This window comes from Tympanuchus pallidicinctus, unplaced genomic scaffold (assembly GCF_026119805.1).
Source record: "Tympanuchus pallidicinctus isolate F22 unplaced genomic scaffold, pur_lepc_1.0 scaffold5, whole genome shotgun sequence".
Taxonomy (NCBI): Eukaryota; Metazoa; Chordata; class Aves; order Galliformes; family Phasianidae; genus Tympanuchus; species Tympanuchus pallidicinctus.
In genome coordinates this window covers 12,643,004-12,666,419 of record NW_026294769.1, presented here as the reverse complement: position 1 = coordinate 12,666,419, position 23,416 = coordinate 12,643,004, and the positions used below count along the sequence as shown (strand labels likewise).

Below are 23,416 nucleotides of genomic sequence, written 5' to 3'. Positions count from 1 at the left end.
TATATGGAGGAGTTCTTTAGGCACAGTGGTCAATTGAGCTATATTTGTGGTCTGTAGGAGGGTATTTTTTTTGTAATGTATTAGGTAATATATCTTTTTGACCTGTGTGTTTGTAGCGTAGTGTGGAAAATTCAAATAGAATGTGAAGTAGCTATAAATTATTCTAACCTTAATTAATATTATTAAGATGTTAATAACAACAGTGCTTAATTCTGATGTAGTAAAAAAGTACTTACTGACTGTGCAGATCTTTCTCATCCCATTTTCAGATGGGATTTGAGCAACTTAATTTTCAGAAGGAATTAAAGCTTCTACAAAGGGATGGGTAGATACAAGAAGAATGGAGCACTTTGATAAATGAGGGACAAAAGAGAATAAAGACAGACAAAATGCTGCAGAAATGAATAGCAGGCCTAATGGTGAACACAATTCCTGTAACTGCTGCTTTTTTATTGAACGAATACTGAATTGTTAAGGGCTTAGTTCTCTGTATGAAGGCTGCTTTCTATTTCTTTATGTGGTTAGATGAATGATGACGAACCCAGCAGGTGGTACCTGGTTTACAGAATTAAATTAAAACGCAATTCTCCTTGCTTTGCAGAAGGAAATTGCTATGTTACACTACATAGATATGCACCTCAATTGATAATGGGGTTAGAATGGCATTGGTAACTATACGTTTCAGCCTCTTTTCTCTGGTAACTTAGCTGTAGCATTCAAATTCTTCCACAAACCACGGGTGAAAAATAGTCATGCATAGTACAGAGTTAGTGATTCCACCTTCTGTGTAATTACAGGGAAAAAGAATTCACAAGTAGTGATTAACTTGTCTTCTGCAATAAGTATAAGCAACATAATGCTATATTTAAAGAAAGATGTTTTTTTAATGTGAAGATGATTTCTTAGAATGTTTTTCACACAAACAATGTGTTGTACCAATCACTTTTGTATCAGATGAAGTTATGTACAATTCACTACTAACCATTAAATGCAACCTTTTTTTTTTTTTTTTTTTTTAACCTCCAGGAGTTACTAAGGTTGACTATGGGGACATATCATCACGACTTGGATTGAGACGCAAGCTTCAGTGCAAGCCTTTCTCCTGGTACCTGGAGAATGTTTATCCTGATTCCCAAATTCCACGCCATTATTTTTCTTTGGGGGAGGTAAGATTTTTATGTGGCATACTTGTCTACAGTTTATTATAAAGTAATTTGCACAGTAAGTTTTCTTCTGTTCTGAACTGAGAAAGCAGACACATTAACGTCCAGTAAAGCTCAATTAACTTGCATGTATATCACCATCACCTGAAAAGTGATGCATCTGTCACCTCAATGAAGTAGAAAGTCAAACTTTTTGTGCTATGTTAATTGAAATGTTTTCACTTTCTTATTAGCATACTAAATTTCACAGAGAAGGCCGAAAGAGATATTCATTCAGAAACACATAGTTAAGGTGAACTCTATGAAGTTCTTCGTGTAGAGCAGTGTTTTGCTTAAAAAACAAGAGCAAGTCAAACAAAGACTTTGCTAAATGAATAAATAAATAAGTACTCTGAGCTTTACCCTCAGAATCCTCTTCAGTGACCAGCAAATCCTAATAGTTCTTAAGCTTTGCTGGGCATTTCTCTGTTTTTCTTTAATTCACATGACAGTAGAGGTAGCATAGATGAATTTGTCCTAAATAAACAGGCACATAGTTTCCTCTACAAGCCATATTGAGTCAAGTATTGCACCTTTTGTAGAGTAATTTTGTACTGTATTTGTTCAAGAAAAACATATTTCATGAAAGACAGGAGTGTTTATGCTGCTATCATCAGACTGCTATTCACTGTATTTACTACATAGTAGTACAGTCTTAATCCTGTATCTCAAGAACTGAAGAAATTGAACCACGTCTCCTGTGACTTCAAATGAAATTAAGCTCACTGTGCCTAGAAGAGTGCTTTGAAACTTTTGGTAGTTTTGGGCTGGCGGTGGAATTAAGTCCATTGCATTGTAGCTGAGCCTCTGAGAAAAAGGGGTCTCAAGGTGGGAAGATCCCAATAGAAGGGAAAGAAGCATGACTCTGTAACAAAGCAGCTTGATCATTTGCCTGGGAGTCTGAGTCATGGTTAGCATTCTCTCACTGTAGTACCACTCATATACTATACGATTCTTGCAGATAACCTGTAGGTATGTAACAGAGAGAACTGGTGTCAGTGTGGTTTGATACAGGCCTAGTTCTTTCTTAAAAATAACAGCCATTTGTGATGTGCTCTTTCTCACTCCCAGATAAGAAACGTGGAAACAAATCAATGTCTGGATAACATGGCAAGAAAAGAAAATGAGAAAGTTGGAATCTTTAACTGCCATGGAATGGGTGGAAATCAGGTGACTTTTTAAATGATAGCAATGAATTGTTTTAAATTCTACTCATCAGGATAATTTTTTACTAACAATCGTTAAATTTTACGTAAGCTGGACATTTTGTGAAACCTTGAAGATGCTGCCCTTAAGAGGGAATGCATGAAAAGATATGTTTATGATTCCTTACTTGTTATTTATTTGAAGACTCATTGTAGCATGATTTAGATAAAGTAAAAAATGAAACAAGGGGAAGAGACTGCTGTAAGCCACACTTCCCCTCCTGTAGGGTTCTCACAAACCATCTCCTGATTAGACTTGTTGATTGTCATTGATAGTTAAACAAAAACAAAATTATCTTCTTCCACCTGAACTGACATTTTCAGTGTGCTTGAGTGTCACTTCTGAAACTTTCTTCCACTTGTTTGTTTTTTTTTGTTTTGTTTTTTTTTTTTTTTTTTCATTTGTTTCATTAGTAATTTTTGATCAGGTCTTTTCCAGTATACGAAGATTGACTGACTTGGGGACTGTGCTGTTCCTGTGTGGAAAACAGCCTGCAATTTGGAAATGTCATATGGAGAACTTATGTATTGTTCGTATTTGTCCCCTAGAAGTAAAATTATTTATGTGTATGATGAAGAAAAGTAAAGTTCAGTGAATATTAATGAAGCAACAAATGTTCCCCTCACTCACACCTGCCTCCTCTGCTCCCTTCTACCACCACCACCCTTTTGCTGTCCCTTATCCAGGAATTCTGTAGTTGTGTTGGGTTTTTGGGTTTTTTTTTCAGTTTTTGTCATTATTTTTCTGTCTAGGTTTTCTCATATACAGCCAACAAAGAAATTCGAACTGATGATTTGTGTTTAGATGTCTCCAAACTTAATGGCCCAGTAACAATGCTCAAGTGCCACCATTTAAAAGGAAATCAGCTTTGGGAATATGATCCAGTGGTAAGTCTTCTAATAACTTGTGATGTTAAAATTAGCCAACTTCTGTTTTTATGTGAGCCTTACACATCAACAGACTCCTTTGTGGGGCTGCTATTTGACAGTCAGAACAGGAAACAAAGTCAGGAGGATTATATTCCCCTTGCCATTAATTCATCAAGTGGTATTTGCATTGATTAATTACCTAATGAGGTTTGGAGGAGGTCTTAAAAAAAAAAAAAAATGTTTTCAATGTGCTTCCAGACCCTCTGAAGAAAAACTGTTAGTGCAGTATTCTTTGAAGGTGAGGTTGCCTTAATATTATCTATTGCTGATCACATAGATAGCGGAAATTATTTCCTGTCATCAATTCTGGCACCTGGTTTCTTGGGTCTCACAAGGTTAAAAGGAAATGCTGTTGTAATTAAAAAATCAGCATCCAAAATTATAAGAGAGATTTTACATTTACATTCAGTGTGTTTAAGAGATGCTTCAGACAGCTTTATTTTAATCACCTCTTCCATACTGTGCAAACTCATTTTAAAATTCATAAGTTAAACTGACAGAACTAGAAATCATTGTGTGCTTGTGCAGTGGTCATTAATGTGCTGTACAAGCTCTGAAGACAATACTGTGATTGAGTAGAAATGTTGATTGAAATGCTTAAGTTCGAATTTTGGGAGTCATTCATTCTTTTTTTAACATTGTTAGTCTACCTGACTGAAGTAAATACATTGAGTAATAGTATGTAGTAATGTGTTTATGTAATAATCAGTAATTCATGAAAGGGCAAGTGCTGGTTGTTTTTATTTCTTTTCTTGTTTGTTTGTTTTTTTTTTATTGTTGCCTAAATGGCTAATTACAGATAGTATCAAATCAGATTATTATCTTTAATTTATTTTGAAATGAAGTAACCAAGTTCTGAAGTAGAAGATAGTATCCAGATCACTAGCATTTTTCAGCATGTGTTTGCATTTTGTACATATATGTACGTTTGTAGATGTGAATGTTTTTGAGAAGGGTATAATACAAGGTCAGTTATGTGTCCCTGACTGAGAAAAAAGAAATCAATGTGTTTGTTCTGATCTCATGAAAACTACTGTTACAACTAATAATCAAGGCTGTACATCTTATCAGAGTTGAGCTTCTAAGTACTTGCAAACTCACAGAATCATAGAATCATAGAATGGCCTGGGTTGAAAAGGACCACAGTGATCATCTAGTTTCAATCCCCCTGCTATGTGCAGGGTCACCAACCAGCAGACCAGGCTGCCCAGAGCTGCATCCAGCCTGGCCTTGAATGCCTCCAGGGATGGGGCATCCACAACCTCCTTGGGCAACCTGTTCCAGTGTGTCACCACCTTCTGGGTGAAAAACTTCCTCCTAATAGCTAACCTAAATCTCCCCCGTCTCAGTTTAAAACCATTCCCCCTTGTCCTGTCACTATCCATCCTTGTAAAGTTGTATCCCCTCTTGTTTATACGCTCCTTTCAAATACCAGAAGGTCACAATGAGGTCTTCCCATGGCCTTCTCTTCTCCGTGCTAAACAAGCCCAGTTCCCTCAGTCTTTCGTCAGAGAAGAGTAGTACAGTCTTATTTAAATAATGGTGGATATTGCTTGACAAAGAACATTGTTTTGTAAGTTCAGACTGTTCTCTTGTTCTTGAAACATAATGTGTTTATACCTACAACATAGAGCGACATATTTGAGTTTTCTTTAGCATTGGGTTCTGGGGTTAGTAAGCAAGGGAGGTCTTATCTAGCTCCTGTTTACTTATGGAAGAATTGTAAGAGATATTAAAACCTCTTTATTCTGCCTGGTGATTTTGTACAACTCATTTCTTTTTGTCTTCCAGAAATTAACTCTGCTGCATGTGAACAGTAATCAGTGCCTGGACAAAGCCACCGAAGAAGACAGCCAGGTACCCAGCATCAGAGACTGCAATGGCAGCCGCTCTCAGCAGTGGCTACTTCGCAATGTCACCCTTCCAGAAATATTCTGAGAGGTTCTAAAGAAAATAAAGGATTGACTGGGCTACCTCGGCAAATACTTTGGCTACACTGTTAAGTAGCAACAGAAGGAAACTTCTCTGCAGAATCCAGTTTTCCACCTGCTAGAACTCCTGCAGCTTTTCTGTAGCTGTGAACCAGCCTTCCTGTAAAAGGATGTGAAACTACCACACATACTAGTGAGACTGCGCCCACTGATGTTTACATGATTGAAGGAGTTTCTTCTAGCAAATCACGTAGAGAACATTTGGACAGTGGAAACATAATCAATGAAATATTCTTTCTGAGGAGCTGCATATCATCGTAGTTTGCTTGCACATCAGTAACCTCTGCTGAAAGTGCTGTTGTAATGAAGAAAGTTCAAGACTTTTTTTTCCTGGTTAACTGTGGTAACCAGACTACTAAATACAGATCTACAAATAAGCAGAGAGCTGGGAAATGGATTCAATAACATGCGATAAGAATTCTGTAGTTTAAGGAGAAAAAAAAAAAAAAGTAAACAGGGTTGAATGGAAACTAAATCAGAACTATGAAAAGTACAATTTGTTATAGTGAAGTATCAAATTTATATGTAGATTTTATACCTCAGTGGGGGGATGATAACCAAGTCAAAAGGCAATTCTCTTTTTTTCAATTGTGTGATAGTCCATAATTACTTCTTTTCTCCCTGGTGGGTCTAAAATAATTTTGGGCGCAAGCAAAATGAGCGTAAGAATAAACTTAGCTCTTGAATGTCAGATCAACATTTTTATTTCAATTTCTTGGCTGTTGGAATTGTATCTTTTTATTACTGTCTGAAAACTGGAGGTTAACATGCTGTCTAACTTTTTTTTTTTTGTCCAGACCTGACATTTCAGTTTTTATTTGGGTCAGTCAGCTTTCATGGACACTCGTGGCCAAACAGAAGATTTACGTACGTGTTGAAGTCCTTAAGTTAACTTGATGGAATACACTTAGCACCCGGAACTCATACTACTGTATTATGGTTTTGTTTTCATGGCCGTAAATCTTTTGTTCCCTGTTTGATTTTGGTCATCAGAAAGCCAGAAGAGAAGATACATGATGTGGGTAGCAGGAGATTGGCAAAACTGAAGGTTTTCTGGAATCCTTTTTCACTCCATATTCAGATGTGCTTCATTGTCAAGTGCATATTTAGATTAGATTCTGAATTGTAATGTTGATCTGCTGCTTTTTTCTAATAAAATCTAAAGAAAGATAGCTAAATTGGTATGGTTTTAAGTTAACATAGCCAAAAGCAATATGACTGTCATTACATGGGTCTGCGTTTTTTTTTTTAAACTCAATTGTTCTGTTAAGAAAAATCTGTGTGAGCTGATGATGAAAATGAGCTACTGAATGCTCAGGCTATATGTTGAATTTTCTTTTGGAAAGAAAAATGAGATTTACTTAATGGAGAGGATATTTTTATGATAAATGTCATTGTTTGGCCAACTGTCCTGTAAAGCAAATTAAATCTAGACTCCTGCAAAAGTTGTGTGGAATTATGTTTGACTGTTACTGCCATTCTATATTTGCTGCTCCCAGTTGCTTTAGGCAGTGTTATCTCCATTATTTCTGTGGTAGTACGCAAGAGTTTTCATCTGCACAACGGGAAAATTTCAAAGAAAAAACTGCCATGTTATACTGCTATTTAAAATCCATAAGATGAGGTGATGTGGTTATATTTACCTAAATACAGGTATCTTTCATATCCCTCTCTTTTGGAAAGCTCTACTAATCTCATGAGGTAGAAGTGGATTAATGAAAGTAATTGCATGGTGCAGTTATTAGGAAGGTATCGACGTGTGTCTGCAGGACTAAAACAGAGAGTCTGTCTTAATGGTTGTACGGAACCTTGTTTCCCTTTGGTACGGTTGGTGAAGAGGATGGGATGGTGACAGTGTCATCAGTTAGAGTTGGCACATTTTCTTGCTCCTTACATTGTCTGCTGTCCCTCATGTCTTTATGCTGTTTGTGAAGTACAGTTAATGTTCACCTGAGACTGGATGTTAGCCCACCATGATACTGACTGCAGTCTGATGCTGTATCAGTGCGTGGTGTTTTGGATCATGTTTGGGATTTTAGTTTTGCTTTATCTTAGCAAAGAAGCTTTGAGCAGAGCAGGGTAGGAGAGCATGCAGGGGATTAAGAGTGAGGTTAGGTCGTAATTCAAAAACATTTTCCCAAGTTCAGAATTGCATCCCTTTGAAAACATTGCGAGAAAAGAGGTTTTAATTTGGATTGACTAAGCTTTCATGGAGTGAGAAATAGAAAAATCAGAAGAGCGGTGTATGAGTTTTGGATGTTCTAAAAATTTCTTAATTTGGTGCTGTGGACCTTATATGACTCTTCAGTGAACACCTAAAAACCAGTATACTTTCAGTTTATATTTTTAATTCTTGTGATCATTTCTGTGATGCTTATCCCGTTAAACCATGGCAATTACTTTTTTTTGTGTGTGTGTAATTTTTTAATCCATAACTTTGATGGATTTTGACCTGTATTCAGCAGGTCATGCATTGGTTGGTAATATTGTGATAATAATCATTGCACAACTAAAATCACTGTGTCAAGGTATCAGGTTTGCAAAACTGAAATACTCATTGTGATGCACAGCCCATACCTTAGTGATTGTTCCCTGCTGAGCACTGGGGGGAAAAGCAGCAGTCTGGAGACTATCTGCAGCTTCTGGGTGTTTGGTTCAAAACCCTTCACTCCCCAGTCCCATGCCAGGGCTGACTGGGGCTGGTTGGTGGTAGTTGGCTGGACTAAGCTTGCCAGTGTCACCAGCCTGTGCTCAGCAGTTGCTGAGACTATGTTAGGAGTCAACGCGTGGCTTCTGTAAAGAATCACTGTTCCTTCAGCAGCGTGCATTTCAAATACGCTGTGGCATTAAGCATCTTCCAAATGTTGCCATGGAATAGCTCCCACGCCTGGTTTTATTGCTTTTCTTACCCTGTGGTTGTGGCAGCTGTCAGTGGTGCTCACTGCTGACGTTGAACCTGGTGTCTCCATTTACCTGCAGACTCCCAGTGGTGGTCCTCCACTGTCAGGTGTCGTATTCTTATGTCCCAGCTCCAAGTGGGAGTACTGGTGGACTCTAAATACCTAGTTTCTTTAAATCGAATCCCTCCTCTCAGACTAAAGTCTTTGGAAATTTTTAGAATCTCTGTAGCTATTGTATTCAATCTGTTCTGAAAAATAGCATTCTGTTCTTTCGTAGTGTGTAACATATCTGTGTTAATGGGGATATGAATAATTTCTGGGCTCTGGAGACAGCGGTCTTCAGCACCTCTGTGCTTAGAGCTGCTTTGTTCAGATCAGATGTAGGAGGTAAAACAGAACATGGATGTCCTGTTTGACATTGACAGCAAATGCGTGTAAGGTTAGTGAGAAGACTAGGAGCCACGTTTTGGAATTAGTAAATTCTTCTTTTGTGCTGCCTTCAGTTTGTTTAGTGAAGATTTCCTATGTCTGCTCTAAAGATAGTGTTCTGTTCTTCATCTTTTCCTCATTTGGCTGTGCAAAGACATTTATTGAGAAACACCAGTGCCTTTTAACTGAATTGACGTGTATTACACATTATGGTATGACCTTTGGGTAACTACTCTGCTAGCTTTTTTCAAATATGAAATTAAGTTGTATTTTAGTGGCTTTATTTTTATGGTGGTAATGTACAAAAGAGCTTAACTTTCCAGTTTATCTGCAGTGGATATAATCAGAGACAGTACTGTTAAAGGGAGGGAGAATCTCTGCGTTCCAGGTTAGCTGCATAAATAAGGTGACGGTTCTAATTCCCTCTCTGCAGAATCTGTCTTTGTTGCCCTGTTTGTTCAAGTAATGTAACGCGTTCAGATGAGCAAACCCTTGGCAGAGCAAATTTCTCATACTGTACGTCCCGTTCCAATTAAGAAGAGACAAGTATCCATGAAAAGACTGGGAGATCGTTATTAAACTTTCCATAATCTGAGAGCATGGAAGAACTGTTACTGTAATGAGAAAATGCAGGAAATGGTCATTAGTCACAGAATAGATTTTAATGGCTTTAACACCTTGCTTCTTGTTTGAACTCTGTTGTAATAATAGAGATTTAGGGTCGGGTTAAAATGATCAGCATCACAATGCTGTTTACTTTCAGGTCTGTATTAGAATTGCATACAAGCATCTTCAAGCAAACTGTTGCCGGTTGTTTGTCTGACCCTTAAACACTGATAATTGAGAACTGTTTGACCAGACTCAGCTGTGGTGTGCTGTGAAGGTGATACACATGGTGTACAGTACTTTGAATAGCAAAATCGTATTTTCTTTGTTTAAAAACAAGAGTTTTAATGTAGGAAATTGAAGCAGCATAAATAGTTATTAAATTACCTTGAGACTGAAGATGAAGAGACCTTGAGATGAAAACTAACTCACTGCACAACTCACTTTTTTTTTTTCTTTAATCTTAGAGAATGCAGTTGTAGCATTCTGCTTCCATTTCATGCCGTGTCAACTGATCCCTACCATGCTGAGCTCATGCTGAGCCATTCAGCCGGGTGATGTTAGTCCATATCAGAACCAACCTCTGAGATGAAAGCAAGCTGCTATGTCTGACAATAAACCAAGTAATTGCCACAGCATCTGTTCAGGGTAGAGAGAGTAACCTGCCTTTGAAAGCATCTTTACTGGTTTCCTTGTCTCTTTGATTGTAAGAATCCAGCTTTAACTTCAAATCTAGCCTGAATTCTTGCTTCAGTAATTTATGAATCTTTACTGTTCTAATACTCTCTGCTATGTCACTGTGCTGTTGTTGCGGCTAGAACCATTTGGCCATGGAGAGCTTGCATTACTGGAGGTGAACTGCTGGTAGAAAGAAGATTAACAAGTGTTTTTCTTTTAAGAGATTTCACCACCACTTCCTCTGAACTTTAGAAATAAGCCTTTCCTACAGTCTCAATTTTGGCAAAGGAAAGCACCTATGCTGTGTAGTAGTCCAGGAAAAAATGTTGGGTTTGTGTCCAGCCCATAGAAAGTGGGAAAGAAGCCCAGCCTTCATTGGTGTGGCGACTTCAGAGCTGGGAATGTTCAGACCAAATAATTTGAGAACAAGTTTTGTAGTTGCCTTGGCTGCATAATGAGGAGATCTTGGTTGTTTCACAGCAGAGATCTCATTTCAAATTCTGTGAAAACAGGAGGAATTTTCTGGCTGCTGTTTTCTGTCATGGTTTCGATGTTCATGAATTGATTAATGGGAGCATGTGAGTCTCTAATGGATCTTTTTGGTCTGAAAATGTTTTCAAGTAGCTAACCACGTAATAGATTAGCAAAGTGGTAATCAGACCTGTGCCCATTAAACGGACGCAGTGATGAGCAGTTCTGATAGCAAATATGCTAGGATCTCAGATGTAACAGCTGTCACTGCAGGTAATTGCTGTGACGTGGCAACTAATGGCCTGTTGAATGCTGATGAACTCCTCGCAACGTCTCTCGTAGTCTTCTCAGTCAGGGAGATGATGGGAATGAAAAGTGTCATTTCCATTACCAGGGTAGAGAATCTCCCCCCAGTGTGAAATAAAGTTAGGTATATAAAAAAAAAAAAGTATCCTTGAGACAGCGAGATCAAGTTGCGCGTGTAATTCTGTTCAGATGTGGCTGCACTTAACATGGTGATCGAACTAGAGACAAAACCAAAAATTTTCTCCTTTCCAGATGCTGAAAACCACAGGAACTGATTCTGTATTAGCCGTATTTATGGCCTGCTTTGAATGTGCTAGTTCTCAAAATTGCTCTTTGTAGTCGAAGCCAATCGTTCTTCTGATCTGGCCTAGATATTTTTGTGTGTGTGATCTTGAAAGTGAATCCCTAAAAGAAAAAGCAAAGAATTATTTAATTGCAGATTGTGCATATGTACATATTTCTGTGAAGTATTTTGGACAATGCACTAAACCAGCTCAGCCAATTAATACTGAGGTTCATCCCACAGCAGGAGTGCAGGCTTCTGTTGCTCAAAGCAAGTTTACCTCTGTGTTACCTGTTGCAGGCATGCTTAGCCCTGCCTGTCTTTCTCTGTGCATAGGATGCAGCTGGTGCCAACACCCCAGTGAGATGAAATGCTTTATTGTTACAGCTCCTTTTCATGGTTTTGAGCTTCTAGGAGGTATTGTATCCCATTTCTACTTTTCTATGTGGTTTCCTTGCCTTGCACAATTTCATTTCATGCCACAGTTTGAAACACCTTTAGAAGAAAATGGTAATATCTTTGTGTAATTCAGGGATTTTGCAAAACACCAGACCCTCAAAGCCTGGTTTGTTTCCAGCTAATGACTTGCCTACTGAATGCCTTGATTGCTTCAAGACCAGTCCCTTAAGGTATGCGGCAGTTCTCTGAAGCTACATTCCAACTGGATCTCTGAACTCCGTTCTTGTGGAAACTGAAGAGGCTTTGAGTGCAGTCCAGTCAGATTTGTGATAAATGTCAGAGATGATCTTAAATAAACACTGACATCACTTAGTCTATTGTTTTCCTCAGGTTCCCTGAAGGTCCACTTGACCCTTTTGTATGTAGAGGTTTGTTTGTTTGTTTACTCTGTCAGGAACTGTAGTTAAAGAGGCCTGTGCAGCTGTGTCAGTTCACTCCAATTCAGCACCTTCATCTCCTCTTTACTGTGTTGGAAATAACCTGCTCACAAGTGCCTTTCTTTCTGCCACTATGCAGCAATCCATGGGCGCAAAGCAGTGCCCACCTTTGCCTCATCCCAAGGCAGACACCTGAATTGCAATAGCTTGGATGGATGGTCTCATTTGGGAGATCACAAACTGCTGTCTGAAGTGTTTTTTTAGATTGAACAGATTTAATAGTAAAGTGGGAGTTTCTGTTCCAATTTTTGTCTGGGTATGTGGTTAAATGTTGTGCTTCCATGTGAAGCTTTTGCATAAGAAACACCAGAGGAATCAACCCTCTTCAAGAAATGGGGCCATTGGATCTGTCTGTTAACTGTTTGATTTGGACATCAAGATGATACATTAGTTTTCATCACATCAACACACAGTGTTACGTGGGATAAGACGCCTATTAAATACGATTTTGGTTGCACCAGACAGTGACGTAGAAGTTTCCTTCATCTGTCAAAGAGATGACAGAACTGGACTCACAGTAACAGTGGCAGTGTGGTGTGGTTTAGTGGAGCCTGTACTGATGGTCGTTATTGCTCTCTTGAAGCTGTTCCGTGGTGTCCCTTCTTTCAGACCCTCTGGTGGAAAACTGGAGCTCTGTGTGCAGCACTTCCTCTGTGCTTGGTCTTGGGCACAGACACAAGGCAGCTCTTTTAGTAGCATACAGCTCTTCTCCCTGCAGGATGTTCTCATATTGCAAAAAAGATGACGCAGTGTTACCTATATCTGTAATATTGCTAATTAAAGCTGTAGGAACTGAAGGGAACTGTACTGTCCTTCAATTTTGTGAACGCTGGTGTTTTAAGGATAGATGTTTGTTTTTGTTTCTTGTTTGCTTTGTTTGCTCTCCTTTGCTGTGTTTCATTCAATGATATAAAAACTTCATAAGGAATTTAGATGAATCTTACCCACTCCTTGGTGGGACTTGTCTGTGAAGGTGCTTGTCAGAACCACAAATTGTGCCAGGAAGATAGAGAAGATAAGAGCACAACTTAAATTAGTTAGACTGTTACAGGAAGTTTCTTTGAGGTAAAAGTAGCTGGGCTTCTCATTAAACTGCTTACCTTGAAAGCTTCATGGTAATGCTTCATGGCATTACCACAGATAGTTTTCTCTGTCAGTTTTATCAGGTTCTTTAGATGAGCCTATGCAAGATTATAGTATTAGCTGAAAAAGCCAAAGAAACAATCACCTTGTTTTGAGAAACATCCACCTCCTTTGTGGAGTTTTCACTGCAGTGAGTCTGAATTATTGTGCATCTTCCTGCTGCCTCTCAAGTCGATGCATGATCACCTGGCACTCATGTAGAGCTGGTAAGGTGTTTGTGAAGTTACTGTTTGGGAGAAGAAACCCTCTTTCAAGTAATTTATTGATATCAAGCAAGTTGTTAACACAACCATTGGATGATTCCATATCTCTCTTGATAATAGAAGAGTTGGGAACTCAGAACTGCATCGAAAAAGACCATCCAAAGAAAGTCAGTCCTGTTAGTGACCGTATTACAGTAACTTGTCACAGTTAGGAGGATAGCGAAATACTAAGCAAACAATTATGTTGCTGCTTTGAATTTCTAAAAGACTAATTTTTTAGTACTTACTGAAACAGAAAGCAGAATCCTTTTGAAATCTGAGCCAGCCTATCTTCTTGCCCAAGTTCTTGCTGTATATGCTACTGCTCTAGGCTGGAAATATTAAGGGTCAGCATAGGGGCAATGCTGTCCTAGGATTCATTCTGTTGATTCAAATAATTTACAATTTTACATATAGCTGAGTCCTAGGAAAGACAAATTACTTCTCATTAAGGGAGTAGAGCCAAAAAAATGTACCTGAATCGCTAGTAGAAAAAGATGCATCTTAACAGGTTTCATCTAAACTCGAAAGTATTATTTTCAAATCCTTCCTATGAAACAAGGTACTGAGCTCACACACTGCCTCCAGGCAGATGGAAACTGTCGCTCCTGTGAGGAGTGATTGGCTCAGTGAGAAAGACCAGCTCTGTGTTGTCACTGCTGCACACCCACTGCACTGCCAGCTGCTGAGCATTGCCCAGGCATCTGCGCCCTGGGGTGCTCTCACAGACACTGAGGCAGGGTGTTGTGAGAACAGAGCAGCAGACCGTTAGGATACAGTGACTAGAAATGAGTGGGAAGCACTCAGCTGAAGAGGCATCCCACTGTTTCTTCTGACTCCTTGGCACTCCCATAGCATCATTTGTGTCAATGAGGCATCCTCATGGAGGTAGGGAATCCCAAGGCTGATGGATACTGGTAGGGACAAAGCAGCATGATACCCAGAAATCAGGCAGAGATGTTTCCTTTGATTCCTAAAGGCGTTTGATCCCAAATGGCCATCATTGTGTCTCTCCTTGTCAATTCTCAATGACAGAAGGGAGAAAGCCCCCCCCCAAAGCCATTTTTCTCTTTTCTTTGAAAGGCCAGTGCTCTTCATTCTTCTGTCACTGGTTGATGGAATTTATTAATGTAAAATCCCCTTTCCTCTCGTGCAGAGAGTAGGTTAGTAAGTTTACTTAATAGTCAAATGAAAACCATGGGAGGGTGCAGAGATGGGGAAGAAGAGAGCCAAAGAGTGTGTTTAATCCTGTTTGTCGCCACTGATCTGCACAAAAATCCCAACTAGTCAGCGTTCTGCAGCTGTCAGTATGAATATCTAGTTCATTGGAAGAGGAAAAAATACAGAAAGCAGCTTTTCAATGAGGAAGAAAAAAAATGCTAAAGAATATGTGCTTCATTTTGTAACGAGCTGGCAAAGTATTTTGAAAACGATGACATTTGAAAGAGCTCAATCTCTCTTCGGTTTGAGCCCCGTTTTGTTGGCATTGTAGCATGTCTTTTAATCCTGCCACCCCTCCTTTCCCTTCTCTCCAATGCCAAAGATGTGTTTACAGCAGAGAGCTAAACCCAGGCAGAGCTGGGGTAGGGTAGGTGTATGTCCTGCTGCTCTTCGCTGCACTGTGCTTTCCTTACTGGTAAATACTCCAGCAGCCCTGCCTCCTCCTGCTTACACCATTACCAGACTGTTGTTCTATGTGATTGTTACTCAGCAAACCAGACCAAACTACTGCCCTCTCTCCAGGCTTCCAACCAGGAACTGCCAGCACTACTGCACTTCAAACTGCCCCCTGCACTGGGCTGTGAGGCCGTTACAGCCCCTGTGAGCAGACCTCAGCACAGGGATGTGGATCCAGCCGTGCCTGCTGCCACCAGGTGGTCGGCTGATGCCAGCACTGGTTCCTGTTGGAATATGATTGCCAGTTTGGAGTTTTGACACAGTGTTTTGCTGTTGCAGGGGGTTGAACTCAGTCTCTACCAACACCTACAGTTCTGTGAGTTTCTCCTAAGATGAATAGTCTTTTTTTGCTCTGTGCAATGATCTTTCTGCGCGCTGCAAGAAAAATCTGCATGGCAACAAGGGATCTAATCTTACAGGAAACTATTTTTATTATAGTTTACAGCAAGTTGGAAGTGTTTTGTACAGACTTTTGGGTTTCCCCTTTCTCCGTCATTCCACCTGGGTGCATAAGTTACTGTGAGTACAGCTGTCCAAGGCGAAGGTAAAAACATGTGCAAGAAATTCTAAACTATTTACTATTTGTAATAATGCCATAAGTTCTGTGATCTGAAATGATAGAATATTGTTGGGTTAGAAGAAATTACCAGTGGTCCTGTCAAATGCTGCCACAGTTGCCTGCAAGTGCTGGGCTGAGCATGGTGCTGACCTCCTCCAGAGCACTCACGCATTGTCTGTCCAAAGAGCAGAGGAATAGAAAGAGTGAAGAAGCAGACCTCTGGAGCTCTATCAAACAGCTGTGCAGACGACAGTGCAACCACTTGCAGCTAGCCATGCAAAACCAGCCTGCGACTGGCACTGTATTTTGATACAGAGTACAACAGTTACAAATTATGAAGATGGTCATCTGATGGTCAGCTGACTTTTATTAAGATGTCTTAAGATGGTTAAGTTCTTAAGATGGTCTTAAGGTGGTCAACTGACTTTTAGCCAGTTTGCAGACTTTGCTTAGCAAGTGCTCTAGGAGGTGAGGTAGCTCCAGGTAGTAATTCACACTGCAGAAAATTGGTCTCTTATCTGTGTAAGCAAACTGAAATGGTCTTTTCTATTGGGGGAAGTGTGAGGACTGCAGGAATTGCAGCTTCCCTGTGAGTTTAAAACAAAGTCACTTGCTCATCTACCTGTTTAGCTACTTGCTGCTGAACTTCTACCTTGAAAACAAGACTATATGTGTTTTGTCTTCCTTACTTCAAAATTAAGTAAGAAATTCACAGTCTTACGTGGCTTCCACTCTGCTTTTCAGGATGAAGATAATGGTAATTCCTGGGAAGGTTCCTTTCTGTGGTTATATTTCATTATATTTCAAGAACTGGCCTGAAACTGTCTTGAACTTTTATATCAGGACTGAAGAAAGCAAGTAAACTTCCTGTTATTTCCAATAAACTAAGAATGCTGCATATATGTAGGGAGAGGGGTAGGGTGTGAATAAAATTGCATAGTCTGCTTATAACCTAGAAATAATGATACAACTGTGAACATGTAAGCTAAGACTAAATGGCTATAAATGCCTTCCTTTGGTAGCAATGCATTCGTACTGAGGAGCTGAGATGGAAAACTGTTTCAAACCATGACTTTGACTTGTTATGTGTGATCTGGCTTTGGTTGCTGTTTTGTTGCAGGAAGATCCTGTCTGTGCTTGGATGATGCTGAAGACCAAACAGGAGAGGTGAGGAAGGAGCAGAGCACATGTCCATGCCACTGGCCTCCATCACATTGGATGGGACAGTACAACTGCCACACTGGGAAATGTTCAGCCTTCATCCTTCCCTTTGTTAAGTGTCCATGTGTGGGTTTAGTATGCTAGCTGTTACTTAAGTAGACCATTTAAAATAATTAGATTTCAGAGTCCATTACTCAGGCTTTTTACTCGTGTTTGCTTCACATAACGGCTATCATCTGTTTGAAATTAAGACTTCATATGGAAATAATCTAGAGTGCAATGGCTGTGTTCTTACTGGATGTGGGTTTTTTAAGCAGGATTAATCGTTGTTGGTTTGGGTGTTGTTGTTTTTTTTTTTTAAATGTTATACAAAGCAGCAACAAACCAACCAAAACCACAGTGGGATCATGGGATTATTTGAGGGTATTTTGGTCCTGAGCCACTGCAAGTAGCTAACTTTACAATTGAAATCTGACCACCAGCTGCAACTGAACGTGTATGCTTGTTCTTCTTTTTGTGGGCAGTGCTTTTGCTTAACTTCTCCTTCATCTGTTTGCTTTATGCTGATACCAGCAGTTTGCTCCCTGTGTACATTCTGAGCACCGTCAGGCAGTGTTTTTATCAGGCTATGGATGGTTTTGGAGATTTAGTGATTTGGTGATTTTTAGGGATTTGGTGAAGAAGCCACAGAATCCGTCAGGAATGTCTTTTCCTGATAGAAAGGATGCACTTGTTCACCCTTCCTCCTCCCTTGTCCTATTTTGTGTGTTTTCTTATAGGGAAGAACTTGCCCTGTAATACAAAGGGAAAGTGTGAGCTGAACTGTTATCTCAGGGATCTGTTGAAAACAGTCAGGCTTCTAAGGACAATGGTCCCCATAGCACGCCCATCTCTTCTCAGCTAAACCTGACTTCATAGGCTGCTGTAATATGATAAAAGCTCCCAGTCTTGAACCTAAATTTAGCACTGGACTTCAGATAAGCTCTGAGCTGCTTTGCATGACTGTGCTTGCAACTGAAATGACTTTATCTGCTTACCCTGGTGCACATACCTGTTGAACTTGTATTGGTTGTTGCCTGAGGCCCTCTGGGGACTGGGAGCTCCATCTCCTCTCACCTTCTTCCTGCCCTGACACTGGGATGGTGCTGCTGCTTATTGCCCAACATGCATTCCTCTGGAGCGGTAGCTCATGCGATGACTGCAGTCTGAAACCATTGACATCTCCAGCAGAAGCAGGCCCTCATTACGGAAAGTGATAGCAGGACCTACAGCCCAAATTCAGAGCTTTCTATGAAGTGCTATCCATCTTTTACCTATCCATAAAATCTCATTTCCTCTGATTGTCCCCTTCTAGCATCACAGCCATTCCAGTTCTTCATCCGAAACATTTTGTTTATCAGAGAGCTGCACTGTTTTGTAGATCCAATCTGAATTTAGCTGCAGTCACACAGTTTAGCCTAACACGCATTAACAGTTGCTATTTCGTTATTTAATGCAGTCCCTGTTACATGAAATTTGCCTCGGTTTTTGTGTGTTCCAGCTCTTCCTTGAGGTGTCAGTCATCAGTGCTTGTGCTTCCAATATTTTTAACTGACTCAAAAGGTCATCCTTGCAGGGAAATACTAGGAGGGTGAAGCTCTGAAAGATGTAATTTTATAGCTGTCATTCTGTAACTTGATCAAGTTTTGGGGGGCTTATGTCTTCAGATGCTTGCAATTTTGCTTCCCTATTGTAGCAGTGTGCAAGTATTCCTATACTTAACTTTAATCTAGTAAAGATAAGGTACTGTTTTCCCAAGCACAGTTATGAATATTTTGTATTTTGTTAATGTTTACGGTGGTTCACTCACCACTGGGTCAAGTTTCATTTTTGCTCTTACAGGACAGATGCCTCACAATAAAGCCTGAAATTCTAAACAATGATACATTTTCAGTGCCTGGAGCTCTTTTTTGAACCACTTACCATTGTTATTTCTGGCCAACTTGTAAGGGTAATAGGATCCAGTTGAAAGTTAATAACTTTATTTGTTGTTCAGATCACTTTGCAGCAGGCTATGGACAGATTGTCAATTCCCCTTAGCTCACAGTGCTTCAGATGAGTGTTGCTATCCCTCTGCATTTGCCAAAAATGAAGTAATACTTTTGCAGGCATATTATATATACACACATAGATATAGATATATAGATAGATATTTTTTTTTTTTGCATGATTTTGGAGACAGTCTCTATTGCAGCACTGGAATCTCAGCTTAGTTTTAGACTGTGTGCAACCTCCAAACATTGATCTAAGTTACTAAGAGTTGCAGATCACTGTGTAGCCTCCCTAGGATGACTCTTTGGGTTTCTGCTGTACTGTGGTCTATTTCCAAGTATCGTTTTGCTCACTGTGGGGACTTGCTATTATCTTTGTCTCTTTCTATCATCTCTTTGCTCAGAGAAGCTGTGGTGCTCCATCCCTGAAGGCACTCAAGGACAGGCTGGATGGGGCCCTGGGCAGCCTGAGCTGGTGGGGGGCAGCCCTACACATGGCAGGGGATTGAAACTGGTCTTTGAGGTCCCTTCCAGCCCAAACCAGTCTGTGATTCTATGACTCTTTTGCCTGGATCATCTGTTAGGAGTTGAATGCACCGCATACACCAGTGTATGACACTCTGCCAGATGAAGTCCTTACTTACTGCTAGCTTTCATCTCATCTGAGGTGAAATCCTGCTTAAATATTTCCATTCCAGAGGGACTCTACACCATAGGTACATTCTGCTCCTCCACTCTACCTAGGCTGTCCAAGGTCAAGCTATTCCTTTCATCAGCTCTCTTCAGTGTGTGATGTTTGAGAACTGCATGGAGTGGAAGATTCTTGGGAAACTGCCTTGTGTTCTTAATCAACCTTCAAAACAGTTGTTTTGTGTGTAGTAAAGCCTTAGAAGGATAGTTGTGGTGGAAAATAGCTGGATAATATTTTTTACTACCAGCTTTTTCTCTGTGCATACAGCTACTTTAAAGATGCAAACAAATGGTCTGTAAAATGAAGTGTAACCAAACAGGCAAACAGCTGTATTCACTGAATGCATTTGGCATGTTTGTTCTTAACCTTTTAAATACACTTGTTGTGGTTACTTGTTCTGATTGAGTGGGCACCTTTTTCTGTTGCTGTTCACACACGTGCAAATGAACATACATGCAAACAGATTGAGCATAGTCTTTTTGCTGCTTACTTTGGTAATTTCCCATGCTAATCAATGCCGTGTGTGTAGTTGGTTCAGCTTTAGGTTTTAGTAGTGACTTTTCATGTGTCTGGCACAGTTATGAGTGCTGATTTGCAGAGCCATCTGCCTTCTGTGGCCAGGGGCTGGGAACTGCAGTGCCAACTGGGAAGCAAGCAGGCAGCCAGTCCTCTGTGGCCATACTGCTTTGCTAATCAGCATGGACCTCTCAACAGCTGAGACTCACTCATCTCCAGAATGTATTTATCTAGCAAGTTGAGTGCACTGGGTACATTAAAGTTTTCTCCAGAAGATATCAGGTTGATACATTTTGGTCTGTTGTACCTTGAGGAATATGGAACAGGAACTTCATTTCTCAGGGTTTAGGTCAACAGGAGCAGGGAGGTGACAATTCCTCTGTATTCAGCTCTAGTGATGCCATGCCTTGACTACTGGGTTCCATTTTGGGCTCCTCACTTACAAGAAAGACATTGAGGCCCTGCAGTGTGTCCAGAGAAGAGCTGTGAAGCTGTGAGGGGTCTGGAGCATAGGTCTTAGGGGGAATGGCCAAGGCAACTGGGACTGTTCAGTCTGGAGAATAGGAGACTCAGGGGAGACCTTATCACTCTCTACAACTGCCTGAAGGGTGCTTGTGGAGAGGTGACGGTCAGCCCCTTTTCTCACATAACAGCAATAGAACAAGATGTAATAGCCTTGAGTTGGACCAGGAGAGGTTCAGGTTGGGTATTAGGAAAAAACCCATAGATCCAAATTTCCATCAAAGGGATAGAAAATTGCAGCTCAGCCTCACTGCTTTGAGTCTTTGAAATAGGAAGTGAATATTCAGGTTGCTGTAATGCACAACCACATCAAAAAGCCATGATGATACAAACAGATCTTTTTTGTCTAGGTTTCTAGGTAAGTACGTACAAAAGGGTTTATCTAGGATGGCTAAGACAGCAGCCTGTTTTGATCTGCTCCTTCATTTGTCTCCAAGAAATTCCACAGAAAGTGTCTTGGCTGCTGAGTAAAGGGGGAATTTGTGTAATGTGAACCTTAGGAGGAATCACCGTAATATTCCCACGCATCACTGTAATATAGAGGTGAAGTTTTTTTGTTAGCCAATCATTAACACTAATGGACTTGTGCAGAGAAATTTGTTGGAATGAAGTAAACAGTTTAAGAAGTCACACATTCATGTGGAGTTAAAGGTGTCTGTGTGTCTTGGTAAAAGGTTACTGTTCTGGAACTAAACATCAGCACTCTTTTGATTGTATTCAGTACCTGTGATTACTGTGTAGGATAACTGAGAAGTGACCATTGCTATCTCTTCCATTCTAAAATAATCTGTAGAGATCTAAATAGATTTGGTGGTGCAAGATGTTAACTGGGACACCAGGCAATGCAGCAGGATCATGGGAGTGTTCGTGTGTTGCAATGAGAAATGGGCCTTTTAACTGGAGGAAGTGTATAATTTTAGCTCTGATTCTTGAGATATGATGCTCATGTGCACTCCTTCAAGTCCTCCTTATCAACATATGTTGATGGCAAATTATAGGCTGGTATGTATAAGTTGTACCTACAGAATTCCTGCAACCATTGCAAGCTTTTTGATAATACAGCTGAAGCCAGTAGTTTCCAGTTAGCCAATCCGAATTACAGAAGACTCAGTGGCTTACCAGGTCTTAGAGAGTGAGATATCTTAGTGATCAGAGTATAATTTACTGTGGTACTATCATTTTGGGTTACCACATAGCTCTGTGAAGTTTTACTGGTGGTATTTGTCAGTGTCGTCTTATTATCAGACATCTCCTTTTCTGATCAGTTACTTGGGATTCACCAGTTGCTGCAAGCATCAGTGTTTTCCTTGTGTGTTATCTTTGACATCACCAGCTGACACACAATATAGAATTTAGGCTGTTTACTATGAGTAGTACTACATAAAACCACAACACCTTCCAACTGAAAATTGGCCTAGGAAAGATCTAGTAAACCATCATGGATGGCCTCATCCTTCAGTTTTGTTATTCTCTGTGACAGACTGAACTTGAAGCAGATGAATAAGCTATAACATGATCTGGGATTTTGGTGGATGAACTGAGAATTCAAGCTTTTTTGTTTTAGTCTACATTTCTCACTCTTTAAAAATGCGTGATATTAAAGGTAGGGAGGTTAAGGCATATATTACAGATTCTTTTGAATGAGAACATTGATCTTGACAGTGTCCTTATGGTACGTGCTCAAGTGATACTCTAAATCAAGCAAATGAAAAGCTCAGATAAACCTTGATGCAGCTGAAGGAATCCCAATTTGTTCGTGGCTCTTTCCCAAATGATGAGTTGTCTCTGTCTCAGACTTAAAATGTGAAGGTCAAGACACTGTATCCTTAACATGCTGACAGAAAAATGTGCTGCTCTGCAGTATTCAATTACAGGGAAGCGCACTGTGGAGCGTCTTGCGTTTTTGGTGAACAGTATGTATTATAGTTCACATTAAAATTTTGCCAAAGGTGACCTGATGAGATCTCCCCTGTGCTGTGTGTGATGGAACTGGGCTATCCAGTCAAAACTGTAGAAGTACCCTGAAGTTTCTGAGCCTGAAGGTGACCTTCCTTAGCAAGTAGAGTTTAATCTATCACAATCTTTAGATACTGGATTGCTAACAAGTCCAATTCACCATACAGGACCTTAAATTTGTTCTGTGGTACAGTGGTCTCACAGAAGATGACTGCAAAACTCTCATAGATTGTAGCTGGGATATCAGTAAAGAACAAAAGAAATGTCCTAAATGATCAATGCCAATGACGTGTCAGTCTGTGTCCATCAGTGCAGGTGCTGTTCAAGGAGATTAAGCGAGCCTTGCTATCTGTTTTGGTCCATACCATTTCTACCTCTCCAGCATCCACGGTGACGCTCATAAAGACTATACAAAATACATATTCACCTAGTCCTTTTAGAATTCATTTGTGGATTGTCTGTGAACTCAATTCCTTTTTAAATCTACAGATAATACCAGCATCCACAGTCTCCTGTGACCACAGTCTCCAGAAGTTCACTACTTATTTGTGTAGGGAATTTCCTTCATTTACATTATTTTTAAGCTTATTTTCAAGCTTATTTTCAGTAAATTTACTAGAGCATTTCCTAGTTCCTACTGTGTGGGATCTGGTGAACAATAATTTGGCATTCAGATGACCACCTCCTTAGTGATATTATGTTGTGGTAGCAGTACTGTGCAGTACACTCTTCAGCATTGTTCTCTGAAAGCCCAAGTTCCTCTCTCTTACCACCTCTTCTCAAAGATCAACTGCACCATCCTTTGTATCACTTCAGCTGCTCTCTGCAGCTTTCTTTAATTCCACTATGTCCTTCTTGAAGAGTAGAGAGGCAAGTTACATGCCATTTTCTAGATGTAGGCAGTCAACTTCTTACATGGTTGCAAAATGGACCTTTCTGTCTTGCTTTCACTATTCTTCGTGACAATACTCAACTCATGCTAGGGTTTTCTGACCTAAGGAGGACTGCTCCTGTATGCTGAG

General features: G+C 40.1%; 1 protein-coding gene across 3 annotated transcripts in view; it reads left to right on the top strand.

Moving 5' to 3' along the window:
* Window positions 1–6,773, top strand: part of GALNT1 (polypeptide N-acetylgalactosaminyltransferase 1) — a 74,931-nt gene extending 68,158 nt beyond the window's left edge. For all 3 annotated transcript variants that reach the window (XM_052704374.1, XM_052704376.1, XM_052704375.1), the window contains 4 exons: window positions 1,027–1,166; window positions 2,274–2,372; window positions 3,161–3,295; window positions 5,129–6,773. In XM_052704374.1, coding sequence (XP_052560334.1) covers window positions 1,027–1,166; window positions 2,274–2,372; window positions 3,161–3,295; window positions 5,129–5,275 — 521 coding nt within the window. In that variant the 3' untranslated portion in view covers window positions 5,276–6,773. The remainder of the gene's footprint in view (window positions 1–1,026; window positions 1,167–2,273; window positions 2,373–3,160; window positions 3,296–5,128) is intronic.
* The last annotated feature ends 16,643 nt before the right edge of the window (window positions 6,774–23,416 follow it).